The sequence below is a fragment of the Glycine soja genome, chromosome 2 (genome assembly GCF_004193775.1).
Source record: "Glycine soja cultivar W05 chromosome 2, ASM419377v2, whole genome shotgun sequence".
In the NCBI taxonomy this organism is placed as follows: Eukaryota; Viridiplantae; Streptophyta; class Magnoliopsida; order Fabales; family Fabaceae; genus Glycine; species Glycine soja.
The window spans coordinates 6,119,842-6,144,611 of NC_041003.1; the positions used below are offsets into that span (position 1 = coordinate 6,119,842).

Below are 24,770 nucleotides of genomic sequence, written 5' to 3' on the forward strand. Positions count from 1 at the left end.
TGAAAATAAAAATAATGAGAAAATAAATAAATTTTTAAGTTATTTAGTGTAAGTGAAATATGAAAAAAGCAAAAAAAGTAAAACTATTTTTTTGTTAAATAGAAGATAAAAAGAAATCCTCTAAAAAAAGAATATAAAAAGAAAGAAAATAACTATTTCTCCCTTCAATCGACATTTTTATTATTATTATTATTATTATTATTATTATTATTATTATTATTATTATTATTATTATTATTATTATTATTATTATTACAAGAAAATAGTTAAGAGGAGGATTAACACAAAAAAAAGAGGCAAAAAGTACTTATAAGGAAATAATGTGAAAAAAAGTTTCTCTTTCCTCACTTAGGAAAATATCGATGAGAAACAAAATTAATCAAGTGGATCTCACTTAGCATATAATATTCTTCTTACCATTTATTTTCGATAATTTCTGTTTAACCACTTTCACTATTCCAAATACAGCGTAAAATTCCCAGAAATTTTATGTTAAGAATATTATATTTCTATATGTAATTTTTTGCCAGAGATATATGTCAACCTCCTTTTGACACATGTACGTACGTAAATATATATTATACCTCCTCGCGATGCCTTATTTTCACATTAATGAAATATAAACTTGCTTTTACAGAGAAACGAGAGATACAGTTGTTATATATATATATATATATTATTTTACTTACGATGAAAACCAGTTGTAAAACTGGATTATTTTTTAAAAAACAATCTTAATTTAAGAACTCACACCTAATCTACAAATACAATTCTACATTGCCAGCTAAAATCAAACACCAAAACCTCTTAGAAAATTAACATCCCATATTACTGCTTCTTTCTTTGACTTATATGAGGGTGACTGTCTCTAACAGTCAATGGTACGTTATATATTAGAATTTTTCAAAAAGTTTTTAGTTGAAAGATATATTAGAAAAGTATAATAATTATGTAATTTTTAGAAATAAAAATAAAAAAAAAGTTATTTTAATTTTTTTTCAGATATGAAACCATAATTTCAGAAAAATTCAAATAAATTATACCACATAATGCCTTAATAGAAACGAGTTTTTAATCACCAGAATTTGTTTGGAGACTCACTGTCGGCGTCACGTAATTTATTTTTTAATTAAATAAAAAAGTTATATATTAACAGACATATATATGATGTATGCATTAAATTCATATTTAATACAAATATAAGTTGTAAAACATTTCAAATTATAAAATAATATAGAAAATTTAACTAAAACTTAAAGAATTAAATGACAAGTTAAAAACTAAATTTTTTTCTTACAAAAGGATTAAAATTCATTTTTTTAAGTATTAAAACCACAATGTTTCAAACGTACTATATATAGTATACCAAGTGATTTAGATGTTCTAAATAAAAAAAAAATTAATTTAATATAACTAAGAACGTTAGGAAGCAAAGTGTGAACTTATATTGGAAGCAGCTTAGCCAAGCCAGCTACCAACAAAAACTACCACCACCAACCTAAAGCTGCGAGTGTGTGTTGACAAAAATGAAATTCAACGAAACCTGCAGCAGCAGCTACATAACATTAATTTAATAGAAAATTCAATAAGAAAACGTAGTTTTTTCATTCTTTTTTGTATATAATAGCTTGATTTTCTTCTTCAGAAGCTTTCAACAGCAAGCCTCGTGCGAGCGGTGGAAATATTGGTGATGGAAACAGGTAATGAAAATATCGCTTCGGTGATGTTAGGTTGAATTGAACCAAGTGGATAAAGTTAATTATAGCAACTTTTTTATTTTGAAAAGTGATGGGGCATGGAAACAAAAACAGGGTCCCCACCCTTTTATTTTTTTTTATTTACTTTTTAACATTTTTTGTTGATCTGGCTAATTAAGAAAAAACAATTAATTTATTTGAAGATTTGATCACATTGTTTCAAAGGAAAACATTCAATATGTTATTTTGCTTTGAATATGTCTGAGAGCCTTCAAATACAGTGATATTTATTTTTAGTTATCATATATTTCTTCTGAGTTTTATATACCTGTTTTTTTTTTCTTAACGTGACTTGCCGTTAGAAATAAAAAATGCTTTATATTTTTTGTAAATATATATGGTGCCTTTTTGTTTTTAGACTTCATATAATATATAAAATGTTATAAATACCCGGCCCTTATAGTTAACGTTGTATCTGGATATCACGTAAAAAAAAATAGAGAAATTTTCTTTTGCATAATTTTTTTGCATTCCTTATTAACGACTAAGTAAGACATACAAAGATAATTAAGAAAATACAAATTAAAATGATGTCATGACAAGGAAAAATAAAAAGAAATTCCCAAAAATTAAATAACACCTAATTAACATGTCTAAAACGTAAAATAGAAGAAAAGAGAGGAAAAAAAGAAGAAATAAAATCAATCACTGTTACTTTATCTTTTAATCAAATGATTTAGATTTAAATCTTAATTTTAAATATAAAATAAATTATGTAGGAAAATATTTTATTTTTATTATAGTCTTCTGATAAAAATTAGTCACAACAATATCTTAATAAATAAAAAAAAGACAAATAGGACATACTAAGTAAAATACGAATCAAATACACGTATTTGAAAATATAGAAAAAGAAAAAAAGAAAGAGAAAGCAATATTTGTAGGCTTCCTCAATAAGTGCCTTCCACACCACGGATCTTACAGCGTGTATGTATGTGTGAGCTGTGCTTAGACGCTCCTCTATTTAAGCACACCATCTTTTCTTCTTTTTACTTTCTTCTTCTACCTAGCTATTCCCCTCTCTTTCTCTGAACCTTCTTCTTCTTCTCTCTTTCACATAACATCCTAAGATATAATACGCACACACACACATACCCATCAAACACACACACACATATATCTGCTTCTTGTAGAACTTGTTTGTTTTGTTGTTGCTTAAGGGTTAATCAATTATTTGATGATGGAAGAGCCGGTTGTGGTTAACAAAGGAGATGATCATGATCATGATCACGAGCCTTTGGATTTGCCTCCAGGTTTCAGGTTCCACCCCACAGATGAAGAGATCATCACTTGTTACCTCACAGAGAAAGTCCTCAATAGAACCTTCAGTGCAACTGCTATTGGAGAAGCTGATTTCAACAAGTGTGAGCCTTGGGACTTGCCCAGTAAGTACTACTTCAATTCATTAATTCTCTCTCTATTTTTTTTCTTTTTTATTTTGTTTTCTCTCAATTTGATGACATAGGATTGATATGATATCATCAATCATCTTTCATTGTCACTTGTGGGTGGTTACTTGTTATTCATTGATCTGAATTTGTTGTGTAGAGAAAGCAAAGATGGGGGAGAAAGATTGGTACTTCTTTTGCCAAAGGGATAGGAAGTATCCAACAGGCATGAGAACCAATAGAGCAACCCAATCTGGGTATTGGAAGGCCACTGGCAAAGACAAAGAGATTTTCAAAGGGAAGAACAACCTTGTTGGGATGAAGAAGACCCTTGTTTTCTATAGAGGAAGAGCTCCTAAGGGTGAGAAGTCAAATTGGGTTATGCATGAATTCAGATTGGATGGCAAATTCGCATGTTACAACCTTCCCAAGGCTTCAAAGGTAATTAACAATTAACTACCTCTCTCTTTTTCTCTCTCGCTTTTTTCAAGACATTTTTCTATGGATTTTGAGGAAGCTGGAAAAAGGTTGAGATTTTTTAATAATCATGTCTTTTAATTAATCATCACTTTTTAGAAAAGTGCCTTTTGTGTTGTTTTGAGAGATTTTTTCTTTCATGGGGGTGGTCCTCTAATATCGTACCTTTTGCTTTATTTAGTTCAATTGTTAAGATTCTAATAACAGTTACCTTTTTCCGTTTTATTTTTCTTGGGGGGTGTTTCATTATTTCAGGATGAATGGGTTGTGTGCAAGGTTTTCCACAAGGGCAACACCACTACTACAGATGTTGTTAACAAAAGGGCACTCCCAATAATTAACCCTTGCCTTTTGAGAATGAACTCATCAATTGGAGAAGATCTATTTGATTTCTCTTCTCTCCCACCTCTCGTGGATCCTCTCTTTGACCAAACCTCAAACAAGCACATTGACAATGATTTCAAGGGTACTAATAACACGCCTTCATCTTCATCAGCTAAACCACCATCAAGTGGCTACTATCTTCCCAACTTCATCAACAACAACAACAATCAGCACATGCTAATGATGATGAAGCCAGAAGAACACAAAATGTATGAGATTCCCACCAACAACTATGCCTCCACCAGCCAAGTGAATTTCACTACTACTAATAACCCAATAATGGGAATTAGCACAGGCAATAACAATACCCTTCTTTCTCAGCCTCAAATTCGAACCCAAAATTCAACCTCAGTACCCTTCAACATGTTCCAAGATTATTATAATTATATGAACCAAGGAAAACAATGCAAGATGGAGCAATTCTCAAACACTAAGAACCAGCCTGTGGTCAGTGCCTCTCAAGACACGTGCCTCAGCAATGACACTTCCTCGGTGGTTTCTAAGCAAGACAACAACATAGGAAGGAACAAGGCATTGTACGAGGATAATTTTGAAGCTCCTTCATCAGTTGCTACTACCCTCTCAGATTTGGAATGCCTGTGGGATGATTACTGAAGAATAATTGAAAAACATGAGATGCATGAAGAGAGAGATAAAAGCAAGTTAATTTGTTGATTTATGGTTTTTTATATAGTTACTACAACATACCATATATTTTCTGATTTTAGACGGTGATATATACAGATATATGTTATATATTAGACATGGAAGAAGTTCTGGTGGGATACTCGTATACTGTATAGATTTATGATTGATTGATTAGATTATCCAGGGTCTTGTTAAAGTTGGGTTTATATTTCATAGACTAAAGAGAAGGATTTGATCATGCTCTTGTAAATTTTTCTTTTGTTATATAATTAGTGGGTTTGTTTTATTAATTAATTTCTTTATTTATTTTTCAGTTGCATTTGTATTAGTTCTCTAAATTTTGCTTGTATAACAAGTTTCATGTATCTAATTGAATACTTTCAGGTACTTATATACATTGTTCATTATTCTTTTTGATATTCCAAACAAGTTTAATTTGTTAATTACGACCAATTTTCAAGCCCTTCCAATGATCTTCCTGCGGCACAATGTATATTTTATGCTGTGTGGAATATTATTTCTGCGTGACATCCCACCAAGAGTGGGGAGAATTAATTCCCAAGGAAATTGTGCATTTGTTTTTTCAACTTTGGAATTTAAAGGTTGTGGCTTCCTACCTAGTGCCTCCCACCCAGGCATGACTATTGTTGTCCTTTTAAAGTTTTCAAGTACCCCGAAAGATACGATGCTATAGCTCCTGAGATATATATGTCGCTTAATTAATGTTGTGTAATTAAGTTCATAGTTATTAAGTGAATAAGTAATTAATTAAAATGACACTTTGTTACAAATTTTCTTAGTGTAAATAATTAAATGAACAAAGAGGTACACACAGACATCATTTTTAAATTGTAAGAAATACTACTACTTGGTACTATTAATCGAATTATTAATTATATTATAAGGGAAGTAATGAAAATTATGTAAGGGTGAATGTGAAGACACCACCAATTATGAGTGGGCAGTAATTAACCAAGTTGATGAAGCACGTGAATAATTCCCTGAATCCGTGCAGAAGATGCCTCTGGTGGTATAGAATTTCAAAGAATATTTTAAAAAAGCACACACTAATAATTACAAAACTATTTTAGTAACCACAACAACAACAATGGTGGGTTTCTTGACTGCCGCCTGAAATCTTGTGTCCAAAGAAACCTAGTCACCAAGTGTCTACCTACCCAAATACTCCTTAGTTTGAGTTGTTGTGTTGAATCTGTTTTTTATGACATTTGTGCAAAATATACATGTTTCGTACACATATGAATAATGTACATGTCTAGTGAGTATAAATTGTACCTTGCTCAAGCTATCTATCAATGACCATGTATATATATAGTATATATATACACTTAATTAATTACTTCCTATGTGTATGTATAAACGTGTGTGCCTAGTATTTTCTTTCTCTTCTTTTACCCATCTTTTTGTGTAGGTGTCTCTTAAGGAACATAATTGAGAGCCGTGCGAGAATTAAGAATCATATTTATGGTATATTTACATGGATATATAATGGGATATACAGAAAGTACGGTGGAGGTGGCCAAGGAATGGGGTAAGGGCATGCTAGCTAGCTATCGAATATTGGAAGAAAAGAAAGGTTTCAATTTTTTCATATGATAATGATAATAATAAAATGGGAAAAAAATACGCTAATGCACATTCCTTTCCATTCAAAGCAAAGTGTTCATTGTGGTTTTATGCTTGAGGGAAACTTAACCGACATTTTATATGTATATTGTTGAGTCTTCTGCGGCTCCTTCTGTTTTTTTGCACTACTAATTGATCTTTGGAGTTTTTTCTTTCCCTTTCTTTCATGGGGAAAAAGGAGTGAAAAAATGGAAAGGTTGAGAAAGTGATTTAGGGGAAGCAAAGGAAGAAAGAGAGAACAATGCTTATCCATCTATAAAGGGTGAGGAAGGGCAAAAAAGAAATTAAATAGATGAAAATGCAAAATGGTAGTAGTATTAGTATACATATTTACATGCTTGTTTCTGAATCAGAAAACCCTGATTTGTTGCGTGAAAATAAGGGGTGAAGGTTGATGTTGGGGGTTCACCAACCAATGAGGAGCCTCCATCAAATAATCATCAGTGTCCCAATGAAAACGATGTCGCTATAGCTAATAATCTCATTATATGCCACCATTTTTCTTTCTTTCTAAAATTCCATGTCCATTCATTCGACTAGGCTCATAAATTTCATGTCATGTTTGCTCTTTTTCTTCTATTTCTATGGTTTTTTTTTTCTATTTTTAATGTTTTCTTTTAATTTGTTTTTTAAAATTGTGATGAAGAGCTTGACCACATTCAAATGTATTCTAGAACTAGAATATATCCTGTTCATGAAAACAACGGAGTTTAGGTACTTCACCTAATAAGCATATATATTTAATTAGTTTACTAGGTTTTGGATAAAATTCTTTATATATATATATATATATAGTAGAAATTGGATAACATTATTAAAACATTCGATTTCTAGTATTTTTAATAGTTTCGATAAATACAAAATCTGGAGGTCCCCATATATACTCATAACATGCTACTGAAAAAGGCGCTTATATATATAGATTTTGTATATATAGAAGAAGATTATATACGATAAATGTGTATATTTATTTTACAATTGAAACAGATAAAAAGAAATTAGAAAGGTTTTGTTTTTGTAAACTTTTTCATAAACATTTTATAGAGAATAAAATACAAAGTAAAATGAATTGAGTTTAATAGAACTAAAGAGAACGGAAAAATTTAGGATGCGTTTGGTTTGAATGTTTATTTTTTGTTTTCATTTCTTGTTTTTATTTTCTTAAAATTGTTTTTATTTTAAAAAAAATTAAAATTTTGAAAATATGTTTGGATTGATTTCTTGTTTTCTGTTTTAAAAAAATAAAAATACTAAAAATGTGTTTTCAAAAAGAGAATATATTTTTATATTTGCTTAAAATTACATTGTTTGACACTGCGTTAATTTTACCCAAAATGAGATTTCTAGTTTCAACTGAAAATAAGATTTTATTGTTTCCGGTTCGTTTGGAAAAATATTTTTACTGAAAATATTTTCAAAAATTCAACCAAATACATTTTTATCACCATTTTCTATTTCTGATAAAAATAAAAACAGACCACCAAATCAAACACCCACTTATTATCCCAATCCTCGCTCTGGACCAAGGTACGTAGGCTTCTAACTCTTTTTTCTCTTTCATTCTTTTCTTCCATCTCTTATAAATTAAAATCAATTTTTATATATCTCAACTTTTAGAAATTAGATGACTGAACTTTTATAAAAAAAATTAAAGTGAATATGTTAATTTTAACTTAAAAAATCAATTTATTTTAATTTTCTTTTCCTAGTGTTTATGAAGAAGTTTATTTATAAAAATAAAAAAATGTGATATAAGATAACTAATGTAATAGATATTAATAAAAGAAAAAAAAAAATATAAAATATGTTTAAAAATAGTGATATGGTGAAATACATGGTTCTCGCTTATATCGTCTATTACAGTAGCAGGAGAATCTTTTTGGCCTTGATGATCCGAAGAAGTTGGCATAAAAACTTTTTACCTTTGTACAGATTATCTCCGTCCCACTTAGCATTTTTTTTCCTTTACACTGTACATATTACAAAAGTTGTCATTATTAATAGATAAAAATATTAAGGTTAATATTATTTTTAATATAACTTTTAATACATGTACACCCATTTGAGTCTAAGTGATTTATTCTAGTTTGATTAGTAGTTTTGAGTTCGAGCATTAATTATATTTATTATACTTAAGTATCTTAGCATTTTTTTTACATTTTTTAGCTTAAAACTTTGTTTGAGTTTAGTTCATGTAATTTCATTACTAATTAGATATTGTATATATTTAGTGTTTTTAATCTACTAGAATTTTTATTAGATTTTTAATGTTTAATTGTGGGCATAGAATAAGTTTTGTAGACTTGAGAAAAGTTACATTGGAGGAACAAGTTAAAACACCGTTGGAAACAAGTTTATAAGGCCAATTTTCACTTAATTTGCTACTATCATCTTGAGCCTAAGCATGAGAAAGTTGAGGTTTAACCTGGAAGCATCATAAAGCTCCTTTTACTATTGCCCTTGACAGACTAAGCGTGGAAAAGTTAAGGCTTGACCTCAAAACGTCATAATGCACCCGCCCTCGATGTTCACATTGTTAGGGACTTCTGATATTGTGCTAATAAGGCTACAACAAAAGAAATTTTGACCTTCTGAAGGGGGATTCAAATCATTGTTGTGTGACTCTTTCTTAGGTATTGTGTGATGATTGGAAAGCTCTGATTTGGCGTCCATGGCTTCCTCACTAAGTTTCTCCATTTTTGCAAATTTTTTGCTTCTTTCAGCTATTAACAGTTAAATTCATCCTTCTTGGGGTTTTATGTTACTAGCCAGCTATCATGTTAATAATTTAAGTTATTTATTCAACTATATAGTTCTATATTAACGTTTTTCTTCTGTACTTAATCCTTTTTTTTAATTCATTTCTCCAACTATTTCCATTATTATTGTCAAAACCGTTTTTTTACTTTCTAAGTGTTCATAAAAATTACTCTAAAAAAGATTTATAGTTTATTTGCTTTAGCACTTGTTTTAATTTATTTCCAAAGAAATTATTCATTTTTCTTATAGTTATTTTGTCAAGTATTATGCAAACCTCTTGAAAAATGATATTCAAACTTTTTATTTACTACTTTTACAATTTAGTTCACTTATTAAATAGACATTACTACTAATATGTTGTTATATTTAAATATTAAAAGAAAACTTTTTATCATCCATAGTAAACTTATTTGACTAGAGTAAGATTAAACAAAAGATATCTATCTTTGAAAAATATATGAATGGAGTTTTATTTCAATTTTGTGACAGTTAAAATAACAAGTTTAAAAGAGAGTTTATTTCTGGAAAAAAAGACTAAATTGATTGATTTAAAAGTACATGGACCAAAAAATTAAGTTTGACTTGAAATTTGAGAATTAAAAACATATTTTTCTTTCAAATTAAACAATATATGTATTGAAAGTGTAAAATAATTTTTATATTGTCATTTAGTAGTAAATTACCCCATATAACAAGTTTGTTGGCTTTAAAGTTTAGTTCAATTTGATCAACTTTTTAAAAAAAATTATGAAATTCAATTGAGATTAAAAAAAAGTTAGATTGAAATTGATAGGTTGTTAAGAAGATTAGGAATACAAAGAAAGATGCGAGTAATACATAGTTTGATATGGTTAAGAGAGAACTTTTTTTTTTGCTAGCTGTGGAGTGAGAGTAATGTGTGAAATACATATTTAAAGAAGAGAAGAAAATTATTCAAAATATGTAATTGAGAAAGTGGAGAGAATGAGAGTCTCACCCTATAAATGATTTAGGAAAATATTAAATTTAATTAATTTTAATATGCTGTCAATTTAAAATTATTTACATTATCAATCAATTTTAATATATATAATTTTGAAAAGTTATCACAAAAGTTCATAACTGAAAATTGGGGTGAGAGGTAAAAAGGGACAGTAAATAGCGTTTCTGGAAACAAGTCCTTGGGCGGTAGCAGGGCCGAAATCTTATTGGAATGGGAAGAAAGGCTCAAAATGAAAACACATAACAAACCTTGCCGCAAGAGTAGGCCAGAAATATATATAAACCCTATACCCGATTAACTAAGATAGTGACTGAGTGAATTATATTTTAAAATTATTAATAACCAAGCATTATGAATGAAAAAATTATGCAATAATAGAAAGTAGAAACCATTCACCCATTCTTCCACTCACATCAGTGGTCCTTGCCCCCACATATCTCCATTAAACACCCGAGAATGTTCCAATTTATAAAAATGAAAATAAAAGCTTGAATAATAGGAAACACATTTTATTTTTTCATAAAATTCAACTCAAACAATCATGACCTAATTTATCTCTAAAATAGAACAAAGAAGCCCCTATACCAAGATGGTAGTGGACCATTCCTACATCTAAGAGGGTCCTTCAAGACCACCATTATTATTATTCCTAAAAGCTAAAAGTAACATCAACAAAATAAAAGAAACAAAAACTGAAAATTCCTAACAAATACTAAAATCTAGTACTTCCTCCTCTCATTGGAGACTGTTGTTTGACAAAGTGCATCGATCGCAAGCCTGTTCTCTGGGACTCTGCATCCAGTAGGTCCAAGCATTTTCTCATTAACTTGAATAGAACATTGCTGCTTGCCAAGACATAGCTACAAAAAAAAAACAAAAAAAAAATTAGGTTCACTTTTTTTTAGTCCTTTACCATGGAAATAAGAACAAACTGACTATGCTAAAATAAATTAGTTACCCGTTTCACAATAGATAAAGTATCACTAGATTCGCAATGACCCTTCTTAAAGGATCCACATTCACCCTCAGGCACACCAAAGCTAGCAAATTTAATTTCAGATATGACTTGGTTCTCCTTGCATGCTAATTCCAATTCATGTCCTTCATAGGCCTTTGCACATGCTTTTGCAATAGTTACCGTGGCAATTTTAACTTGAAAGGGGTTACCTCCTTGCTCTTCAAACACCACCAATGTGTTATCCAGACCATCACGAAGAAATGAGTCTGGGACATGGTACCTAGAAATAAAGTAACAAAAAAATTTAGTGTGCATTTCATTGACACATTTTTTAAATGATCATTTCAAATTATTCATATACCATCTTTGAGTGGGATTTCCACAATTCGTTGTGCATTTGTTTGACCTATATGTTCCACGGTAATCACATGTTGAACTACAACCATCTTCACCTGCAAGATAGCTTACCCAATACCTACCAATGTTGTTACCATTTACCCAAGCTTGACCCTTTCCCAAACCTTTCAAATCTAGCACAACTGAATCAGTTCCTACGGGAGTTCTGAATGTAGTCTGCAAGAAGAAGAAGAAAAGATTGGTTAAATTACTAAGTCATGAACTATTTGAATCTAAAGAATGGCATGCAGTAATAGTATGATTTTATCAAATGAGCCAAGGCTACTACATAACTACACAAGGCACTATATAAAGCGTATATATATACTTGCACGCAATTGATATAAAGAAAGGTAATTAATTATACCTTGTACCACATGAATATTTTATGTGCTTGAAGACCATTTGTAAACCATTCTTCAGTGCTTCTGCTAGGGGAATATAGCTTCACGTTCTCACCGTGCATTCCAACCTTATAATGCCACACGTTTGTGGAGATATCTTTGGTCACCTCACTGCCATCATTTTGTGACACCAATTGAACGCCAGTAACACCAACGTGTATATTGTCAAAGTAGGCACCATAGTTCTATGTCAATAAAGAGGATAATGTTAATTAGTTAATTATGCAATAACAGCATCGATAATTAATGACACAATTAATGCCTTTATGCAATGTGCAATTGTTACTTACTGGTAAACCAACGGTGCCACTAACTAAAGATATCTCATTTTTCCCAAGTTTCAATTTGATGTCTGCCTCAAAAGTGAACGTGTACTTTCCATAGGTAGCATATTGGGAACCTGTGAGGCAAATCAACAAAAGGAAGAATAAAATCCTAAAACTTAGTAAACTATATTTAAATTATAAAAATTGGCAATGAGGTTCGAATTTGCACTATAGACTTACCAATATGTGCTCCATTAACAAACACATGAAGTACATGTCCTTTGGTGTTTACTCTTATCTTAAGATCATGGGACAAAATGGGGTCGCCTTGTTTGACGTCAACACTGAGGATTGATTTGTCACACAAATTAGTGGGCAATAAGTAATTCATGCATCTACGCCTCAATATAAAATTTTAAGGTAACATTAAGAAATTAACAATTACCTGGTGATGTACCATAAGTAATCACTTGTATCATTTGCCACCTTTTGATCCAAAAGCCGAGGAGCAGTTATAGCAACAGATCCAAGAACTTTGCCATCTTTCATTTGCTCCAAATGCGTCTCAGGCATCCATTGCCAATCCAATGCATATGAATTTTCATTATTAATGGTCATTATGGATGTTTGAGCATTGACCTATTTTCATGTTAATTATTAGTCAGTACTAATCATATAAATTTCACTTTGTTTTTTTATTTGATTTATCATGTATCTAGAGATAGAAAACTTGGTCAAGCATTTAAACCCACCCAATAAAATATAAGATTTTGACTCTAAATTTTAGCTTAAATTAAATGTAGCAGATCTTTTTAGTTTTGAACTAATTAATGACCTTAACATGTAGCATTGGACGGGTAGCCTATAAAATTATTAAACAATTACTAATGAGAACTATTCTTACCTTTGCAGTGTTGTAGACTTCAGTATAACAATCTGGAAGGATGGACACAGACCATGCAGGAATAGTGTATTGAGTGTTTTGAAAGTTAATATTGGCATCCATTGATGGATGTGCATTTCCAAGGAAACAAACTGATTGTCCAGCATAACTAAAAATTGTGGCCTATAAAAAATAATTCATTCTTGGAGATCAATGATAATCAAATGATTCAAAATATAGCTTAATGTAAATAAAAATAAGTTAAAATGAAAAACAAAAGTTTACCGTCATCTGATTTCCGTAGTCAATATTTCTGGAGGAACCCATAGTTAAGGTTGTTTCAACTGATTTCAAAACCTCGTGAAGTCGTTTCAGATGTCCCCATTTAGGTTGATTTAAATCACCTAACAATAAGAAAAATTACAAATCAAATAAATAAAAGAGTAAATAAATCATGTTATTTTACTATCAGACAAATAACATTGTTTTTTCTTAAAAGTTAAAAAAATGGCATAATCATGAATCATGTTTCTCAATTAACTATTCTTTACCGTATTCATTCAAAGGAGCATCATAGTCATATGAGGTAGTGATATATGGTCCTCCTGAGGTTCGTCCAAAATTGGTACCTCCATGGTACTATTAGTGAAAAAAATCAATTTTAATAATAAGTATAACTTATCATTTATATATTTGATTCAATTTTAAAAATAAAATAATGCAATTAGTTACCATATAGTAATTTTGAAATGTGCCACCATATTGAAAAAATCTCCCAACAGCAAAAGCAACGTCCTCAGCAGTTCTATGTGGAGTTGGTCCTCCCCAATGCATGAACCTAATCACAAGGGTTATATTATTTGAATGCATTTTTTTACAATTAAAAATACTTTAAAAATGAGAACGAAGAACAAACCAGCCAGTCCAATCCTCGGTCCACATCTTAGGTTTGTTGTTGCTATTAGGATGCCATTGGTCGCAGTAGAAACCATTACATGTGTTAATCTAATTTAAGGAAACAAAAAAAAGAGTAAATAATAATTATCATAAACCAAAATAATTGAAAACTATAATTATAAAATTTTAATATTTATTACCAAAGGATCTGGAGCATCACTTTGTTGACACATGATCCAAGGCACACCAATTTGATAAGATTGAGCTAGTTGAGCACACCATTGAACATACTCTTTTCCATTTTGACCATATGAGCCCATAATATTTCCATACTCATTTTCAATCTGTTGGTGTATAAAGTCAATTATAATAAATGTTATAATGAAAGAAAAAAAATATAAGTAGGATCTCACTTATAAAATTAAACCTGAGCAAGAATAATGGGTCCTCCTTGTGATGCAAAGAGCTTCTCATGTCGCATCATGTCCACTATGAGTGTAGTGAATTTTTTCATCTCATCCTGCAGTGGATTAAATGGAGATCAAATTAGGACATCAATTTGTCATACAAAATGGGTATGAAACCTAACAATGAGCATAACAAATTATAGTGACTAACCTCAAAAATAGCATTGTTTGTCCTAAATTCGATGTTAGGTATATTATGTAACCACACCGGAAATCCCCTAGTGTATAAAAAATAAATCAAATTATTTAAACTACATGATTAGATCATTATGAAAAAAAGAATATCATGAAGTAAAACTTTTTGTATTTCTTACCCATAGTTCCATTCTGCACATACATATGGACCAATTCGAAGCACGGCATAAAGTCCTTGATTCTGAATGGTTTTAATGAACCTCACAAGATCTAAATTTCCAGAAAAATCATACTGAAAATACATTAAAAAAATGATTAAATTAATGAAAAGAAAACTAAATATGTATCATGAAATTATAAAGTTTTATTAGGATATAAAACCTGGCCAGGGTGAGGCTCATGAACATTCCAAAAAACATATGTCTCAATGACATCAAGTCCACCTTCTTTTGATTTCTCAATCAAAGATGGCCACATCTGTCATAAACAAATAGATTAAAATAGAATTAAATGATTTTACATAAATGAATAGTTAATAATAGGATTTTAGAAACAGAAAAAATAATAATGTGAAAATAAAAATATATAATTGAATGGATTTATATCCATGATATAGTCATATAATCAACCGCAAATAATTTGGATTTTTGAAATAGACGACATAATGTGTAATTGAGCCAAAAAAACAAAATGTGGAAATGTGATGATACAGTAACATACTTCAGCAGTACTACGTGGATAATGAATAGAGCCAGAGAATAAGATTTTTCTCTTGCCATCAATTGTTATGGCCCTTCCATCGTAGGAAACATCAATGGCTTCAATTGCTATGCTAATCAAAGCCAAACATAACAGCAAAAGTGTAGTGATACTACCCATTTTCCCCATCATCGAGGCAAGGATGAGAGTAAATAAGAAATGAATGATAGAAGGTAAACGGTGCAATTAGATGAGCAGGGAACATGTATTTATAGTGAAAAATGAAACCGAAAATACAAATAAGGCACTTTCAAATCTTTTTGAATTAAGATAGTTTTAAATTTTGAATTGTTGTAAGTTTCTGTTTTTTAGTTTTCAAATTTAATTTAAAAACAAAATTTACTGAGCTTTCGACTTCTACTTCTTCACATCTTTTATTTCAAATTCCAAGTTCAGTTATATCCACATATAAACTAACGTTAATTAAAAAATGATAGAACAACTGAGTATCAGTATCTGAAGTTCTTCATTTTAACTTTATCTTTAACTACATCTTAAACTAAAAAAAAGTTAGTTATTTGTCCTTTATGTTTAATTATAAAACAATCTGTATTTCCGGAATCAAAGGATTAAAATACCCTTACTCGTATCGACACTTTTCTTTCTGAGAAGTAAATAGAACAAGCACTTCACTTAATTCAGAATCCATTTTTTTTCTCGTACAAGCAATCTGGTGTGTTATAAAATCAATTCTGAAATTAGCATTCCAAAATATATATAATATTATGGACTGTGTATGTGTAATATCACTAATCTAAAACATAAAACTCATTATTTTATATTACGTTTTTGGGACACAATTATTGTATTGTGAAAAAACTTAATCCGAAATAATAAATTTAATGTTCCAGATTATATAATCTGTAAATTCACACCCTTTTCTTCTTCCGGATTTCATGATCCGGTTATATTAACATATAAAAAACTGATGGAAGTTGGTAGGAGAGGAGTTGGATCTGATGGAAGTTAGTTATCGGTACCCTCTCGCCAAGACCGGTATTCGATCCTGGATCGGCAGGGGAGTCCGCCTTTGCGATCAGAGCTGACTTGAACGCACTTGGTTAATACTATTAGCTTCTTTACGTGTTATCTGCATTCATTTTTAATATCTATATTTGAAGAGAGTTTTGTGGATAAGAAATTTGAAGAGAGTTATACTACTGCTAGATATGATGAGTATTTAATATTTTTTTAGTTATTTTTTATTATGTTTTATTATTTATTTTATATTTTCTTCAAAGACAAAAAAAAGTAAGATTCAAATAAATAAAAGAATTGGTCTCGTTGAATTTTCTTTAAAAAAGATAAGATAGATTTTATTTGAATTTTAAATAATTATTTTAAAAATTAACAAACTTATCTTAGATAATCTTTCTTTATCAAAACTTTTCAAAATTGGAAACTTGTTATATATTTTCCCAAACCATTCTTATGTTCATAAAAGAAACTCAATCATTCATCTAAATTAAGGAGAGAGAGCAAGAATCAAATATTAAACAATGGGATCAAGAAAGCCTCGCGGTCCCAAGGATTTATTGAACATGAAGATAGTGAAAAAGTCCAGGAGCAAGCAACCTATACGAGTTGTTAGACGACGCATTCAATCTGAAGAATATGCCGCTTCAGAGATTCAAAGACAGACACATCATAGAGGAAGTAACAAAAAAAGTAATGAGTCGTATAAATCAACTGAGAGCATGGAGGAAATTGTGATTCCCGGAGATATTCCAGAGCTTGATTCGTTGGTGGTTTATGAGAAAGAACTATGTTCAGATTTTTTTAGCAATGGTACGGGCTGTTTGGAACCATCTGGTGAAAGGAGAAAAAAAAATGGTCACAAAAGTTGTAACAAAGACGAATCACATGATCTAAATAAGAGTATAACTGATTTTGTGATTCCTGGAGATGTTCCTGCCATTGATTCATTGATGGTCTTTGATAATAATTTTTTTTCAGATTTTTTTACCAATATACCGGTATTCTAGACCTTTATTCCAACTTTCTCAGTGTATTTTATGTGGAAAAAGAAAATATGTTGTTTGATTGACTTTTCTTTTGTCTATGTTGACAATGTTGGTACATATAGTATATATACATAACATAATTGAATGAGTTAGGGCCATTGTCCAAATATTAAAGTGGATGTCTAATCAGTATAAAATTATGGCTAAGGACATACATGTCATGAAAGGCTAATTCATTAGATACCATCAATAATGTAACGAACAACAGTTATCAATGCATAGAGGTTATAATTGAGTGTTCTTGAAATATGCATCTCTTTGTGTTTCTTTTCTAATTCATTTCAAAAGGTGATTTTCTTCATCATTCATCATTAACCTTGTGTTTGGATTGAGAATTTAAAAATTTCAAGGAATTTGAAATGCCTAGAATTTGAATTCTTTTCATTTTTTTAATGTTTTTTTTAATAAATCAATTCAAAATTACAATTAATTGAAAAAATATTTTTTGGATGGTTGATGGAAAAACTGGAAGTACACATTGTCGTCAACTAAAAAAATATCGAATACATAGTAATTGGGTTTTATGATTACCAATTTATCATGATTCACAACAAGAAGGCACCATGGTTTTCTATATGGCTGTTGAGCATTTTCTGATCCACAAAAGGAAGGCTCGTAGTTTGTCCGTGGTGATGAAGTATGTCTGACTATGTGTGAAGTGACAGGGGTGGTGTATTTCACAAATCATCAGAGACATCAAGGTTTTCTATATGGCTTCTGAGCATTTTCTGATCCACGTACAAAAGGAAGGCTCAAAGGTTTATAATTACAAAACTTAATCTCAAATAGGATCAGATTAAGAATGGTGTTCCACTTCAAGTTTATAATGTGAATTATGCAACCATGATTGTGTAGTCACCCAGTGGCATACGAAGCGGGCGGCAGGAAATTAAGCAAGTTGTACATCTTGCCAAGGTTGTTCTAGAGAGGGACGCTTGTCAACAGTATAAAATGTTTAAAGCAGAATGTATTTACCAAACTGAAAAGCTTACCTCGATGGCCTTCATCAACCAAGAGAAATTCCCAAGGAACTCCGGCAAAGAAGAAGAATCAGCAAGAATCATTCTTGATTTTTGTTGTTGTGATTATAAACCATGGGACCTTTAGCGAGAATTTTCATTCTCACTCTTGTTTCCTTTCCAAATTATGGCAGAGGTTGCAGATGTGCAGAAAGCTTTCAACTGTCCAACTAACTGAAAGACTTGGCTATTCTAATTTGTCTGGCCTGAATTCCAACATGAAAAATGGAAGGTGAGCTTGTATGAAATTCATGTTATTAGGACTTGACTATTCTAATTTGCCTGGCCTGAATTCCAACTAACTGAACCACTTGACTATTCTAATGTGCTTTCTCAATATAAAGGATTTATTAGGACTTTAGTTTACAAGTTTACTTTCAAACTGTTACCATGCTTTATTTTGCACTTTTATTCTATTCTCAATATAAAGGATTTATTTTCCCCTGCATAAATTGCAATACAGGTAAGTTTTTTTCTGTTCAAATACAAACTCAACTAATGGACCAATGTCAACAAGAATGCTATTCAAGATTTAAGATTGTATATAATTCATAACCCTTTATTCTTAACCATTTACATTGGCTATTGTTCAATAAACTTGCACATAAATACTTGAATTCCCTTATTCTCTATTTCTAGGGATGGTATTATTGTGAGAAAGTTGATGGAGGAATCAATTTTCATGTGTGTAGTCTGAAGGAAGGAACACTTAACGGGGAAATGTTGCAATTCAAGCCAAAATTTCCACGTGAAAGTATTGCTTTGCAGAGTAAGTAATAGTTATATCATTCATTGAGAGCTTTGTCACTGGTGCTCTTGTAAATTTAGTTGGAAGAGAGCATGGTTACGCATTGTCAATAAAATTTGGTTTGTTTGTTAGCTGGTTCACTAGCATTCTATTTCTACCGTTCATGAAGTAAATTTTTCTTTCTTTCTCGGTATCATTTATTTATTTATTTTTAAATATTTGCTCAGGTTGGGGAATTTTATGAAGCTTGGGGAATAAATGTATGTATTCTTGTTGAATATGAGGGTTTAAATCCTTTTGGCGGTCTGCAATCAGATAGTATCATGAGAGCTGGTTGTTGGTATTTTTATTTTTGTCGGCAAACTTTTATATTGATGCTGCCATTTGTTTTGGTTATTTTTTCTAAAAGCAGGGTACATGTGTATTTATAGTGAAGATGAGATGGAAAATATAGTGAAAATGAGATGGAAAATATAGATAAGGCGCTTTCAACTCTTTTTGAATTACATTTTTCAACTTAGTTAAACGGCACCTGTTGATCTAATTTGAATAAATAGTTAGTTTTACAGTATACAAAAAAACTTAAATTTTGGATTGTTTTAAGTTTCTGTTTTTTACTTTTCAAATTTAATTTGAAAACAAAATTTATTTAGATAAGAGGAGGGGAAATAGTTTAAAATGAATTTCAAAACATCTCACTTGAAAAAAACACGTTCTACTTCTAGTTTTTACAGTATCAGATTACTTTTAAAATTGAAAACTAGTCTTTTTTAATGTAAAAAAAAAAGTTTTAAAAATTAAATTTTTAAAAAGTTTTTTTTTATGAGTTTTGACTTCTACTCATCGGAGATATAGAAAAAGTAGTCTTTTATATATAAAAGAAAATCCTATTAAAAAATAGAGTTTTAAAAAGTTAATTTCATGAGTTTTTGACTTCTACTTCTTCACATTCTTAATTTCAAATTCCAAGATCAATCATATCCGTATATAAAATATCATTTTTGAAAAATTATAAAATAACTGAATATCATTAACTTTATATTTGATGTTCTTCATTTTAACTGTATCTTGAAGTAACTTTTAAACTGATAAAAAAAATGTTTCATTTTGGTTTTTGAATTTTTATTTGTTTTTAGTCTTCAAATAATTTATTTTGCTGGATTAAATTAGTATTTTCTATATCCAATAACCAAATTAGCTAGTATTTCGGTTTGGTGTTCTGATTTTTATTTGGTATCATCTTAAGGCCCATGCTTCCTGCACCCTATGAGTTTTAAAATTAAAAGGCTAGAAATACCATCATTGTCTCGTATCCACACAGTTTCTGAGAGGTAAATACAGCAACATTGAATATCTGTGATCCACATTTAGTTTCAAAGATTTGCAAAAATCAAACCAGAACACCGTGGGATTGTAGGGTTGTGGAATGCCATTTCTTAGATAAATGAAAAATATTGCATAAAAAATGTATTATAAATTGCTCTTTTTTGTTATATTTATGACGAGATCCTTTCTATAAGTTTGCAGAATATCTTTCAAAACTAATGATTGGAAACATAGATATTAGTCAGTAGCATTGGCTAGCTAAATTCATGTTAGAACTGTTGAACCAGATCAAATTAAATCACATCCCACAACCCCAATCATATTGTGATCTCGTTCTACTCTTCAAAAGTTTGCATGCCTCAATGAATATGATGACAGTATTTGAAATTGCAGACTGCATCACATGATGAGTCCAAAATACTGCATCTGGCATGTCAACCGCATCACATTAGAGTCCTCACACAAAATACTGCAAATGATATCTCTGGGCCCAATAGCCAACTCCTAATATCAAAATTGTTTCCTTTCAATGCAAGGCCCTCAAAGTAATTGAAGCTTTATAGTTTGTGTATCAAATTTCAATTGGCTCTAGCTCAACATCATTTCTACAGTTGATGTTATGGCCCAATTCTCCAATTGAGTAAAAGAGTGTTACAAAATGTTAACTAACTTTTCTCACACCGAGTAAGGTTTAGCAGACCTTGGTTAAACTTTAGATGTTGATGTTAGAAGAGGTTTTATGGGCTAAAACTTTCTGCCCCTCTAATTATTGCTTCTCACACCCTATTGCAGTCTGGAAAGTTTCTTCTGAAATGTAAAATTGCATTCTGGATTGGACTTTCCAGAATGGAATGGAGACTCAGGAAGCAATAATTGGAGGTGCAAGAAGCAACAGCCGGTTTTATGCAATGTTTCTCAGGGTTTTTGGCCCTTTGAACTCCAAAAACCAAAAACATTGGTTATGACTTATGACTTATGAGCTAGATCTATCTTGCTGGGGCCCACCACGTTATAGCTCTCCTAACAAGACTGTATAGTGTTCTTAAAAAATATTACTATAGGTTAGAAAAGAAAGGGTCTCTAAAAATGTGATTAATTATCAGTTAATGTTCATTGAGGAGCAGACATGGGTTTAGTCCTTTAAGATTGCCTAGAATAGAATCATTATTCACAAGCAGAGTTGTGTGCTAGAGTCATACACTCTTGTTCCATCACTTGGCCTGCAAAATCAAAGAACTCCCTTTTACACATAAATCACTCCACCAACATGCGACTCTCCCAGCCATTATTCAGATACAAGCCTTTCACAAGCCAAAAAATTAATGGCACAGTGAATTTTGTTGGACATAGAACCCATCTTCAAACAAGTTATAAGAAAACTGTAGCTCCTATTTTCATAACCAATGGCTCCAATGCTCCTCTCACCACAAAGTTAGCACCCTGCAATGCAATCACATTGCCTACCCTCTCAGCTGAGGATGATGCAAACAATGCTAACAACCGCACCAAGAATGAGGTTTCTAATGGAACTTCCAAGGGAAAGAGCTTCTGGGGTGCTGTTAGTTTGATCATTGGCACTGCTGTGGGTCCTGGAATGCTGGCTTTGCCTGCTTTGACTGTTAAATCTGGTCCATTTCCTTCATCAATCATAATACTTGCTTCATGGCTCTATGTCATTTCCTCAATCATTATTGTTGCTGAACTTTGCTTTGAATCCATGGAACAAGATGGGGTTGAAGAAATGAGCTTCACAAGCCTTGCAACAAAGACATTAGGAAGTGGTTTTGGTGCATTGGTTGCTTTGGTTTACTCAACTTTGTCTTTTTCCTTGCTGGTGGCCTGTGTTGCTGGTATTGGATCCATTTTCTCTCCATGGTTTCAAGGGAGGAATGTTTTGCTTGTTCATGCCTTGTTTCCTCTTCTTGTTGGAATATTAATTGCCTTTTTCCCATTCAAGACCATTGATGTTGCGAACCGGCTTTTGTGCTTCCTTATGCTTTTCTCTATAACTGGACTTGTTGCCATTGGAATATCTGTGGCAAGAGCCAACATAATAAGCTCATTTGCTTTAGCCTCATGGAAAATTTCTTCAATACTTCCTATCATACCTGTGGCTGTACTCACATTAGGATTTCATGTCATAACTCCTTTTATATGCAAAGTTGCTGGGAACACTATTGATGAGGCTAGAAAAGCAATACTAATTGGTGGAACGGTTCCTTTAGTCATGGTTTTGTCATGGAATTTGATTGTGTTGGGGCTTGTGGGGACCAATAACATACCAGCTACCTTTGGTGACCCTATGTCCCTTTTGCTTTCTGTGAATCCATCTGCTTTATCAGCAGTTCAAGGCTTTGCCTTCTCTGCTATGGCAACTAGCTTGATAGGATACGCTGTAAGTTTGCCTAAACAGCTTCTTGACACTTTGGAGTTAGTATCTGAAAAAGCCAAAGCTTGTGATGAGCATAATTATAGTGGAAAAGTTGGATTAGCTTCTTACTCAGGAGGGTCTTGCATTGGTAATTCTGGGAAGGTTTGCTTCAAAGGTTCAAGAAATGTGACTATGGTTGCATCTACAATGAGATCAAATGAGCAAGCATGTGATCCGATTAAAGTGCTTGTAACATTGTCCCTCCTTGGTTTCTCAGTGCTGATAGCTTCATTTTTTCGCTCAATGTTTTCAAGAGCTCTTGATCTTGCTGGGGTATATGCCAATTGTTTTCTCTTTGGCATTATTCCTCCTGTGATGGCTTACATGCAACAATCCAAGAAGAAAATAAGGTATGTAAAGCTATTGCTGTTCCACTTAACAAAATTAAGCATTCTAAACACAGAAATAGCATTCTTTCGCTTTTATGAGATTACTTACAATCATGATGTTAGTCAATATGCCATATATCATGTTTGATGCCTAAGCTTGTTCTAGAGTAGGGTCATTATTTTAGTTACCATCATTTTAACTTTAGCCTGACGTGGTTCGTACCCTAGGTAAAATAGAGAATACATTCCAAGTATTAGAATATCACAAGTTTGTATACTTGCCTAATATGTAGTTCTCAGTTCGAACCAATTAGTACCTCCTTTTCTCTATTATACAATTATGTAGTATAATATAATAGCCCCTACCCCACAAGTGTGTTGAGATTTTCAATTCTTTTAGTTTCTTTCGAAATAATTGTAAACCTTTGAACAAATAATTAGTAACCCTTTTACTCAACATTCGTATTTTCCAATGCTTCAGGGTATTGTGAAGAAAAAGGCTTTGATCATTGGCATTTAACCGTAATGCAATGATTTTGCAGGAAATCAATCATTCCAGGCGGAAATGGAACACTTCTACTGCTTTTCATTGTCTCTGTGGTTTTGGGAATTTGGCATTAGAGATTCTCCCAATGACTCGGCTTAGAAATTGGCCAAAAAAGATAAACAGTGAAGTAGCTGAAATCACTTGTTTCTGTGAAGCCCCTTTACTCTTTCTGATATTCTAATTGCTAATATATAGTTCATGTTGAGTAAAGTGTGTAATGATATTCCATAAATTGAAAGTATTCTAGTTGCAATCCAATGAAATCATACAAGACAACGAAATCTGATAAGATCACATACAAAAAAAATGGAAGAAAATGGAACACATGGCATGTGCACATATTAGACTTCAGTGAGATCTGTGCATTTCTGTCCACAACATTTTATTATATATTTTAGTTTTAAATAACAATTTGGTTCTTATAAAATATTTTCTTTTATTTTAGTAAAGATTATTTTCTTTGATTTTAGTCTCTCAAAATTTTAATATTTTGATTTGTATTAAAATTTTTGATTTGTATTAAGTAATAACATTAACTGATGAGATAAAACAACAGTTAATAAAAAGTATGACGATAACAGATATTCTTAATCAAGTAGTTTTAATTAAATAGTTGAAAGTTTCATTATCATGTAATATGTTATTTAAAAGTAGAGACTAAAATTTACATAAACTAAAACAAATATTTAAAAGATTAAAACACAAAATAGAATATTTTGTAAGAATCAAATTTTCATTTTAAATCTATATTTAATTTTATATGGATTTGGGCAAGATTCATGAGACTATTTGTATTCTAACATGTCAATGTATACTCTTAATATTTTAAATTTACATTAATTTTTTAAAATTTTTAATTTATATTTATGTAAGTTTTCTTATAATTCAATTTCCTTAAAAAAAACATCAAAGGTAACTTTAGTATACTTCAACAGAAAACAATTTCTTTTCTATAAAAAAAATAGAATTTCATCGTAATTCCATTTCCTACATCGACCACGAAGTTTTCCATCAACCTAGATGATAGAATTCCATTCCTTATCATGTGTTTCCATCAACAAGATAATGTCTATATTCCAACATTTCTATATGTAATATATATTGTTCATCAACAAGTTACTGCAATAATTACTTCAAT

At 31.0% G+C, this 24,770-nt stretch overlaps 3 protein-coding genes across 3 annotated transcripts; 2 read left to right on the top strand and 1 right to left on the bottom strand.

The window, feature by feature from the left end:
• The first annotated feature begins 2,701 nt into the window (after window positions 1-2,701).
• On the top strand, window positions 2,702-4,960 carry LOC114383415 (NAC domain-containing protein 87-like). Its single transcript, XM_028343094.1, has 3 exons — window positions 2,702-3,142; window positions 3,306-3,586; window positions 3,878-4,960. Exons 1-3 carry the CDS (start codon window positions 2,935-2,937, stop codon window positions 4,619-4,621), a joined length of 1,233 nt encoding a protein of 410 aa, XP_028198895.1. The 5' UTR covers window positions 2,702-2,934; the 3' UTR covers window positions 4,622-4,960.
• A 6,023-nt stretch (window positions 4,961-10,983) lies between these two features.
• Window positions 10,984-15,372, bottom strand: LOC114369931 (beta-galactosidase 15-like). The gene is made up of 17 exons (XM_028327216.1): window positions 15,170-15,372; window positions 14,831-14,926; window positions 14,629-14,741; window positions 14,466-14,532; window positions 14,275-14,367; window positions 14,048-14,191; window positions 13,867-13,955; window positions 13,683-13,788; window positions 13,502-13,589; window positions 13,236-13,354; window positions 12,972-13,133; window positions 12,513-12,706; window positions 12,308-12,411; window positions 12,092-12,201; window positions 11,765-11,986; window positions 11,363-11,574; window positions 10,984-11,281 (listed from the first exon to the last, which is right to left on the bottom strand). Exons 1-17 carry the CDS (start codon window positions 15,338-15,340, stop codon window positions 10,984-10,986), a joined length of 2,388 nt encoding a protein of 795 aa, XP_028183017.1. The 5' UTR covers window positions 15,341-15,372.
• A 6,041-nt stretch (window positions 15,373-21,413) lies between these two features.
• LOC114383423 (tryptophan-specific transport protein) lies at window positions 21,414-23,910 on the top strand. The gene is made up of 2 exons (XM_028343106.1): window positions 21,414-23,106; window positions 23,628-23,910. Exons 1-2 carry the CDS (start codon window positions 21,593-21,595, stop codon window positions 23,704-23,706), a joined length of 1,593 nt encoding a protein of 530 aa, XP_028198907.1. The 5' UTR covers window positions 21,414-21,592; the 3' UTR covers window positions 23,707-23,910.
• The last annotated feature ends 860 nt before the right edge of the window (window positions 23,911-24,770 follow it).

Coding starts and splice junctions, on each gene's coding strand:
- LOC114369931 (XM_028327216.1), bottom strand. CDS start 15,340: ATGATGGGGAAAATGGGTAGTATCACTACACTTTTGCTGTTATGTTTG. Junction 14,192..14,274: donor GACCCATTATTCTTGCTCAG/GTTTAATTTTAT, acceptor ATACACCAACAG/ATTGAAAATGAGTATGGAAA. Junction 12,412..12,512: donor TACTTATGGTACATCACCAG/GTAATTGTTAAT, acceptor ATCAATCCTCAG/TGTTGACGTCAAACAAGGCG.
- LOC114383423 (XM_028343106.1), top strand. CDS start 21,593: ATGCGACTCTCCCAGCCATTATTCAGATACAAGCCTTTCACAAGCCAA. Junction 23,107..23,627: donor CAATCCAAGAAGAAAATAAG/GTATGTAAAGCT, acceptor ATGATTTTGCAG/GAAATCAATCATTCCAGGCG.
- LOC114383415 (XM_028343094.1), top strand. CDS start 2,935: ATGATGGAAGAGCCGGTTGTGGTTAACAAAGGAGATGATCATGATCAT. Junction 3,143..3,305: donor TGAGCCTTGGGACTTGCCCA/GTAAGTACTACT, acceptor TTTGTTGTGTAG/AGAAAGCAAAGATGGGGGAG. Junction 3,587..3,877: donor ACCTTCCCAAGGCTTCAAAG/GTAATTAACAAT, acceptor TCATTATTTCAG/GATGAATGGGTTGTGTGCAA.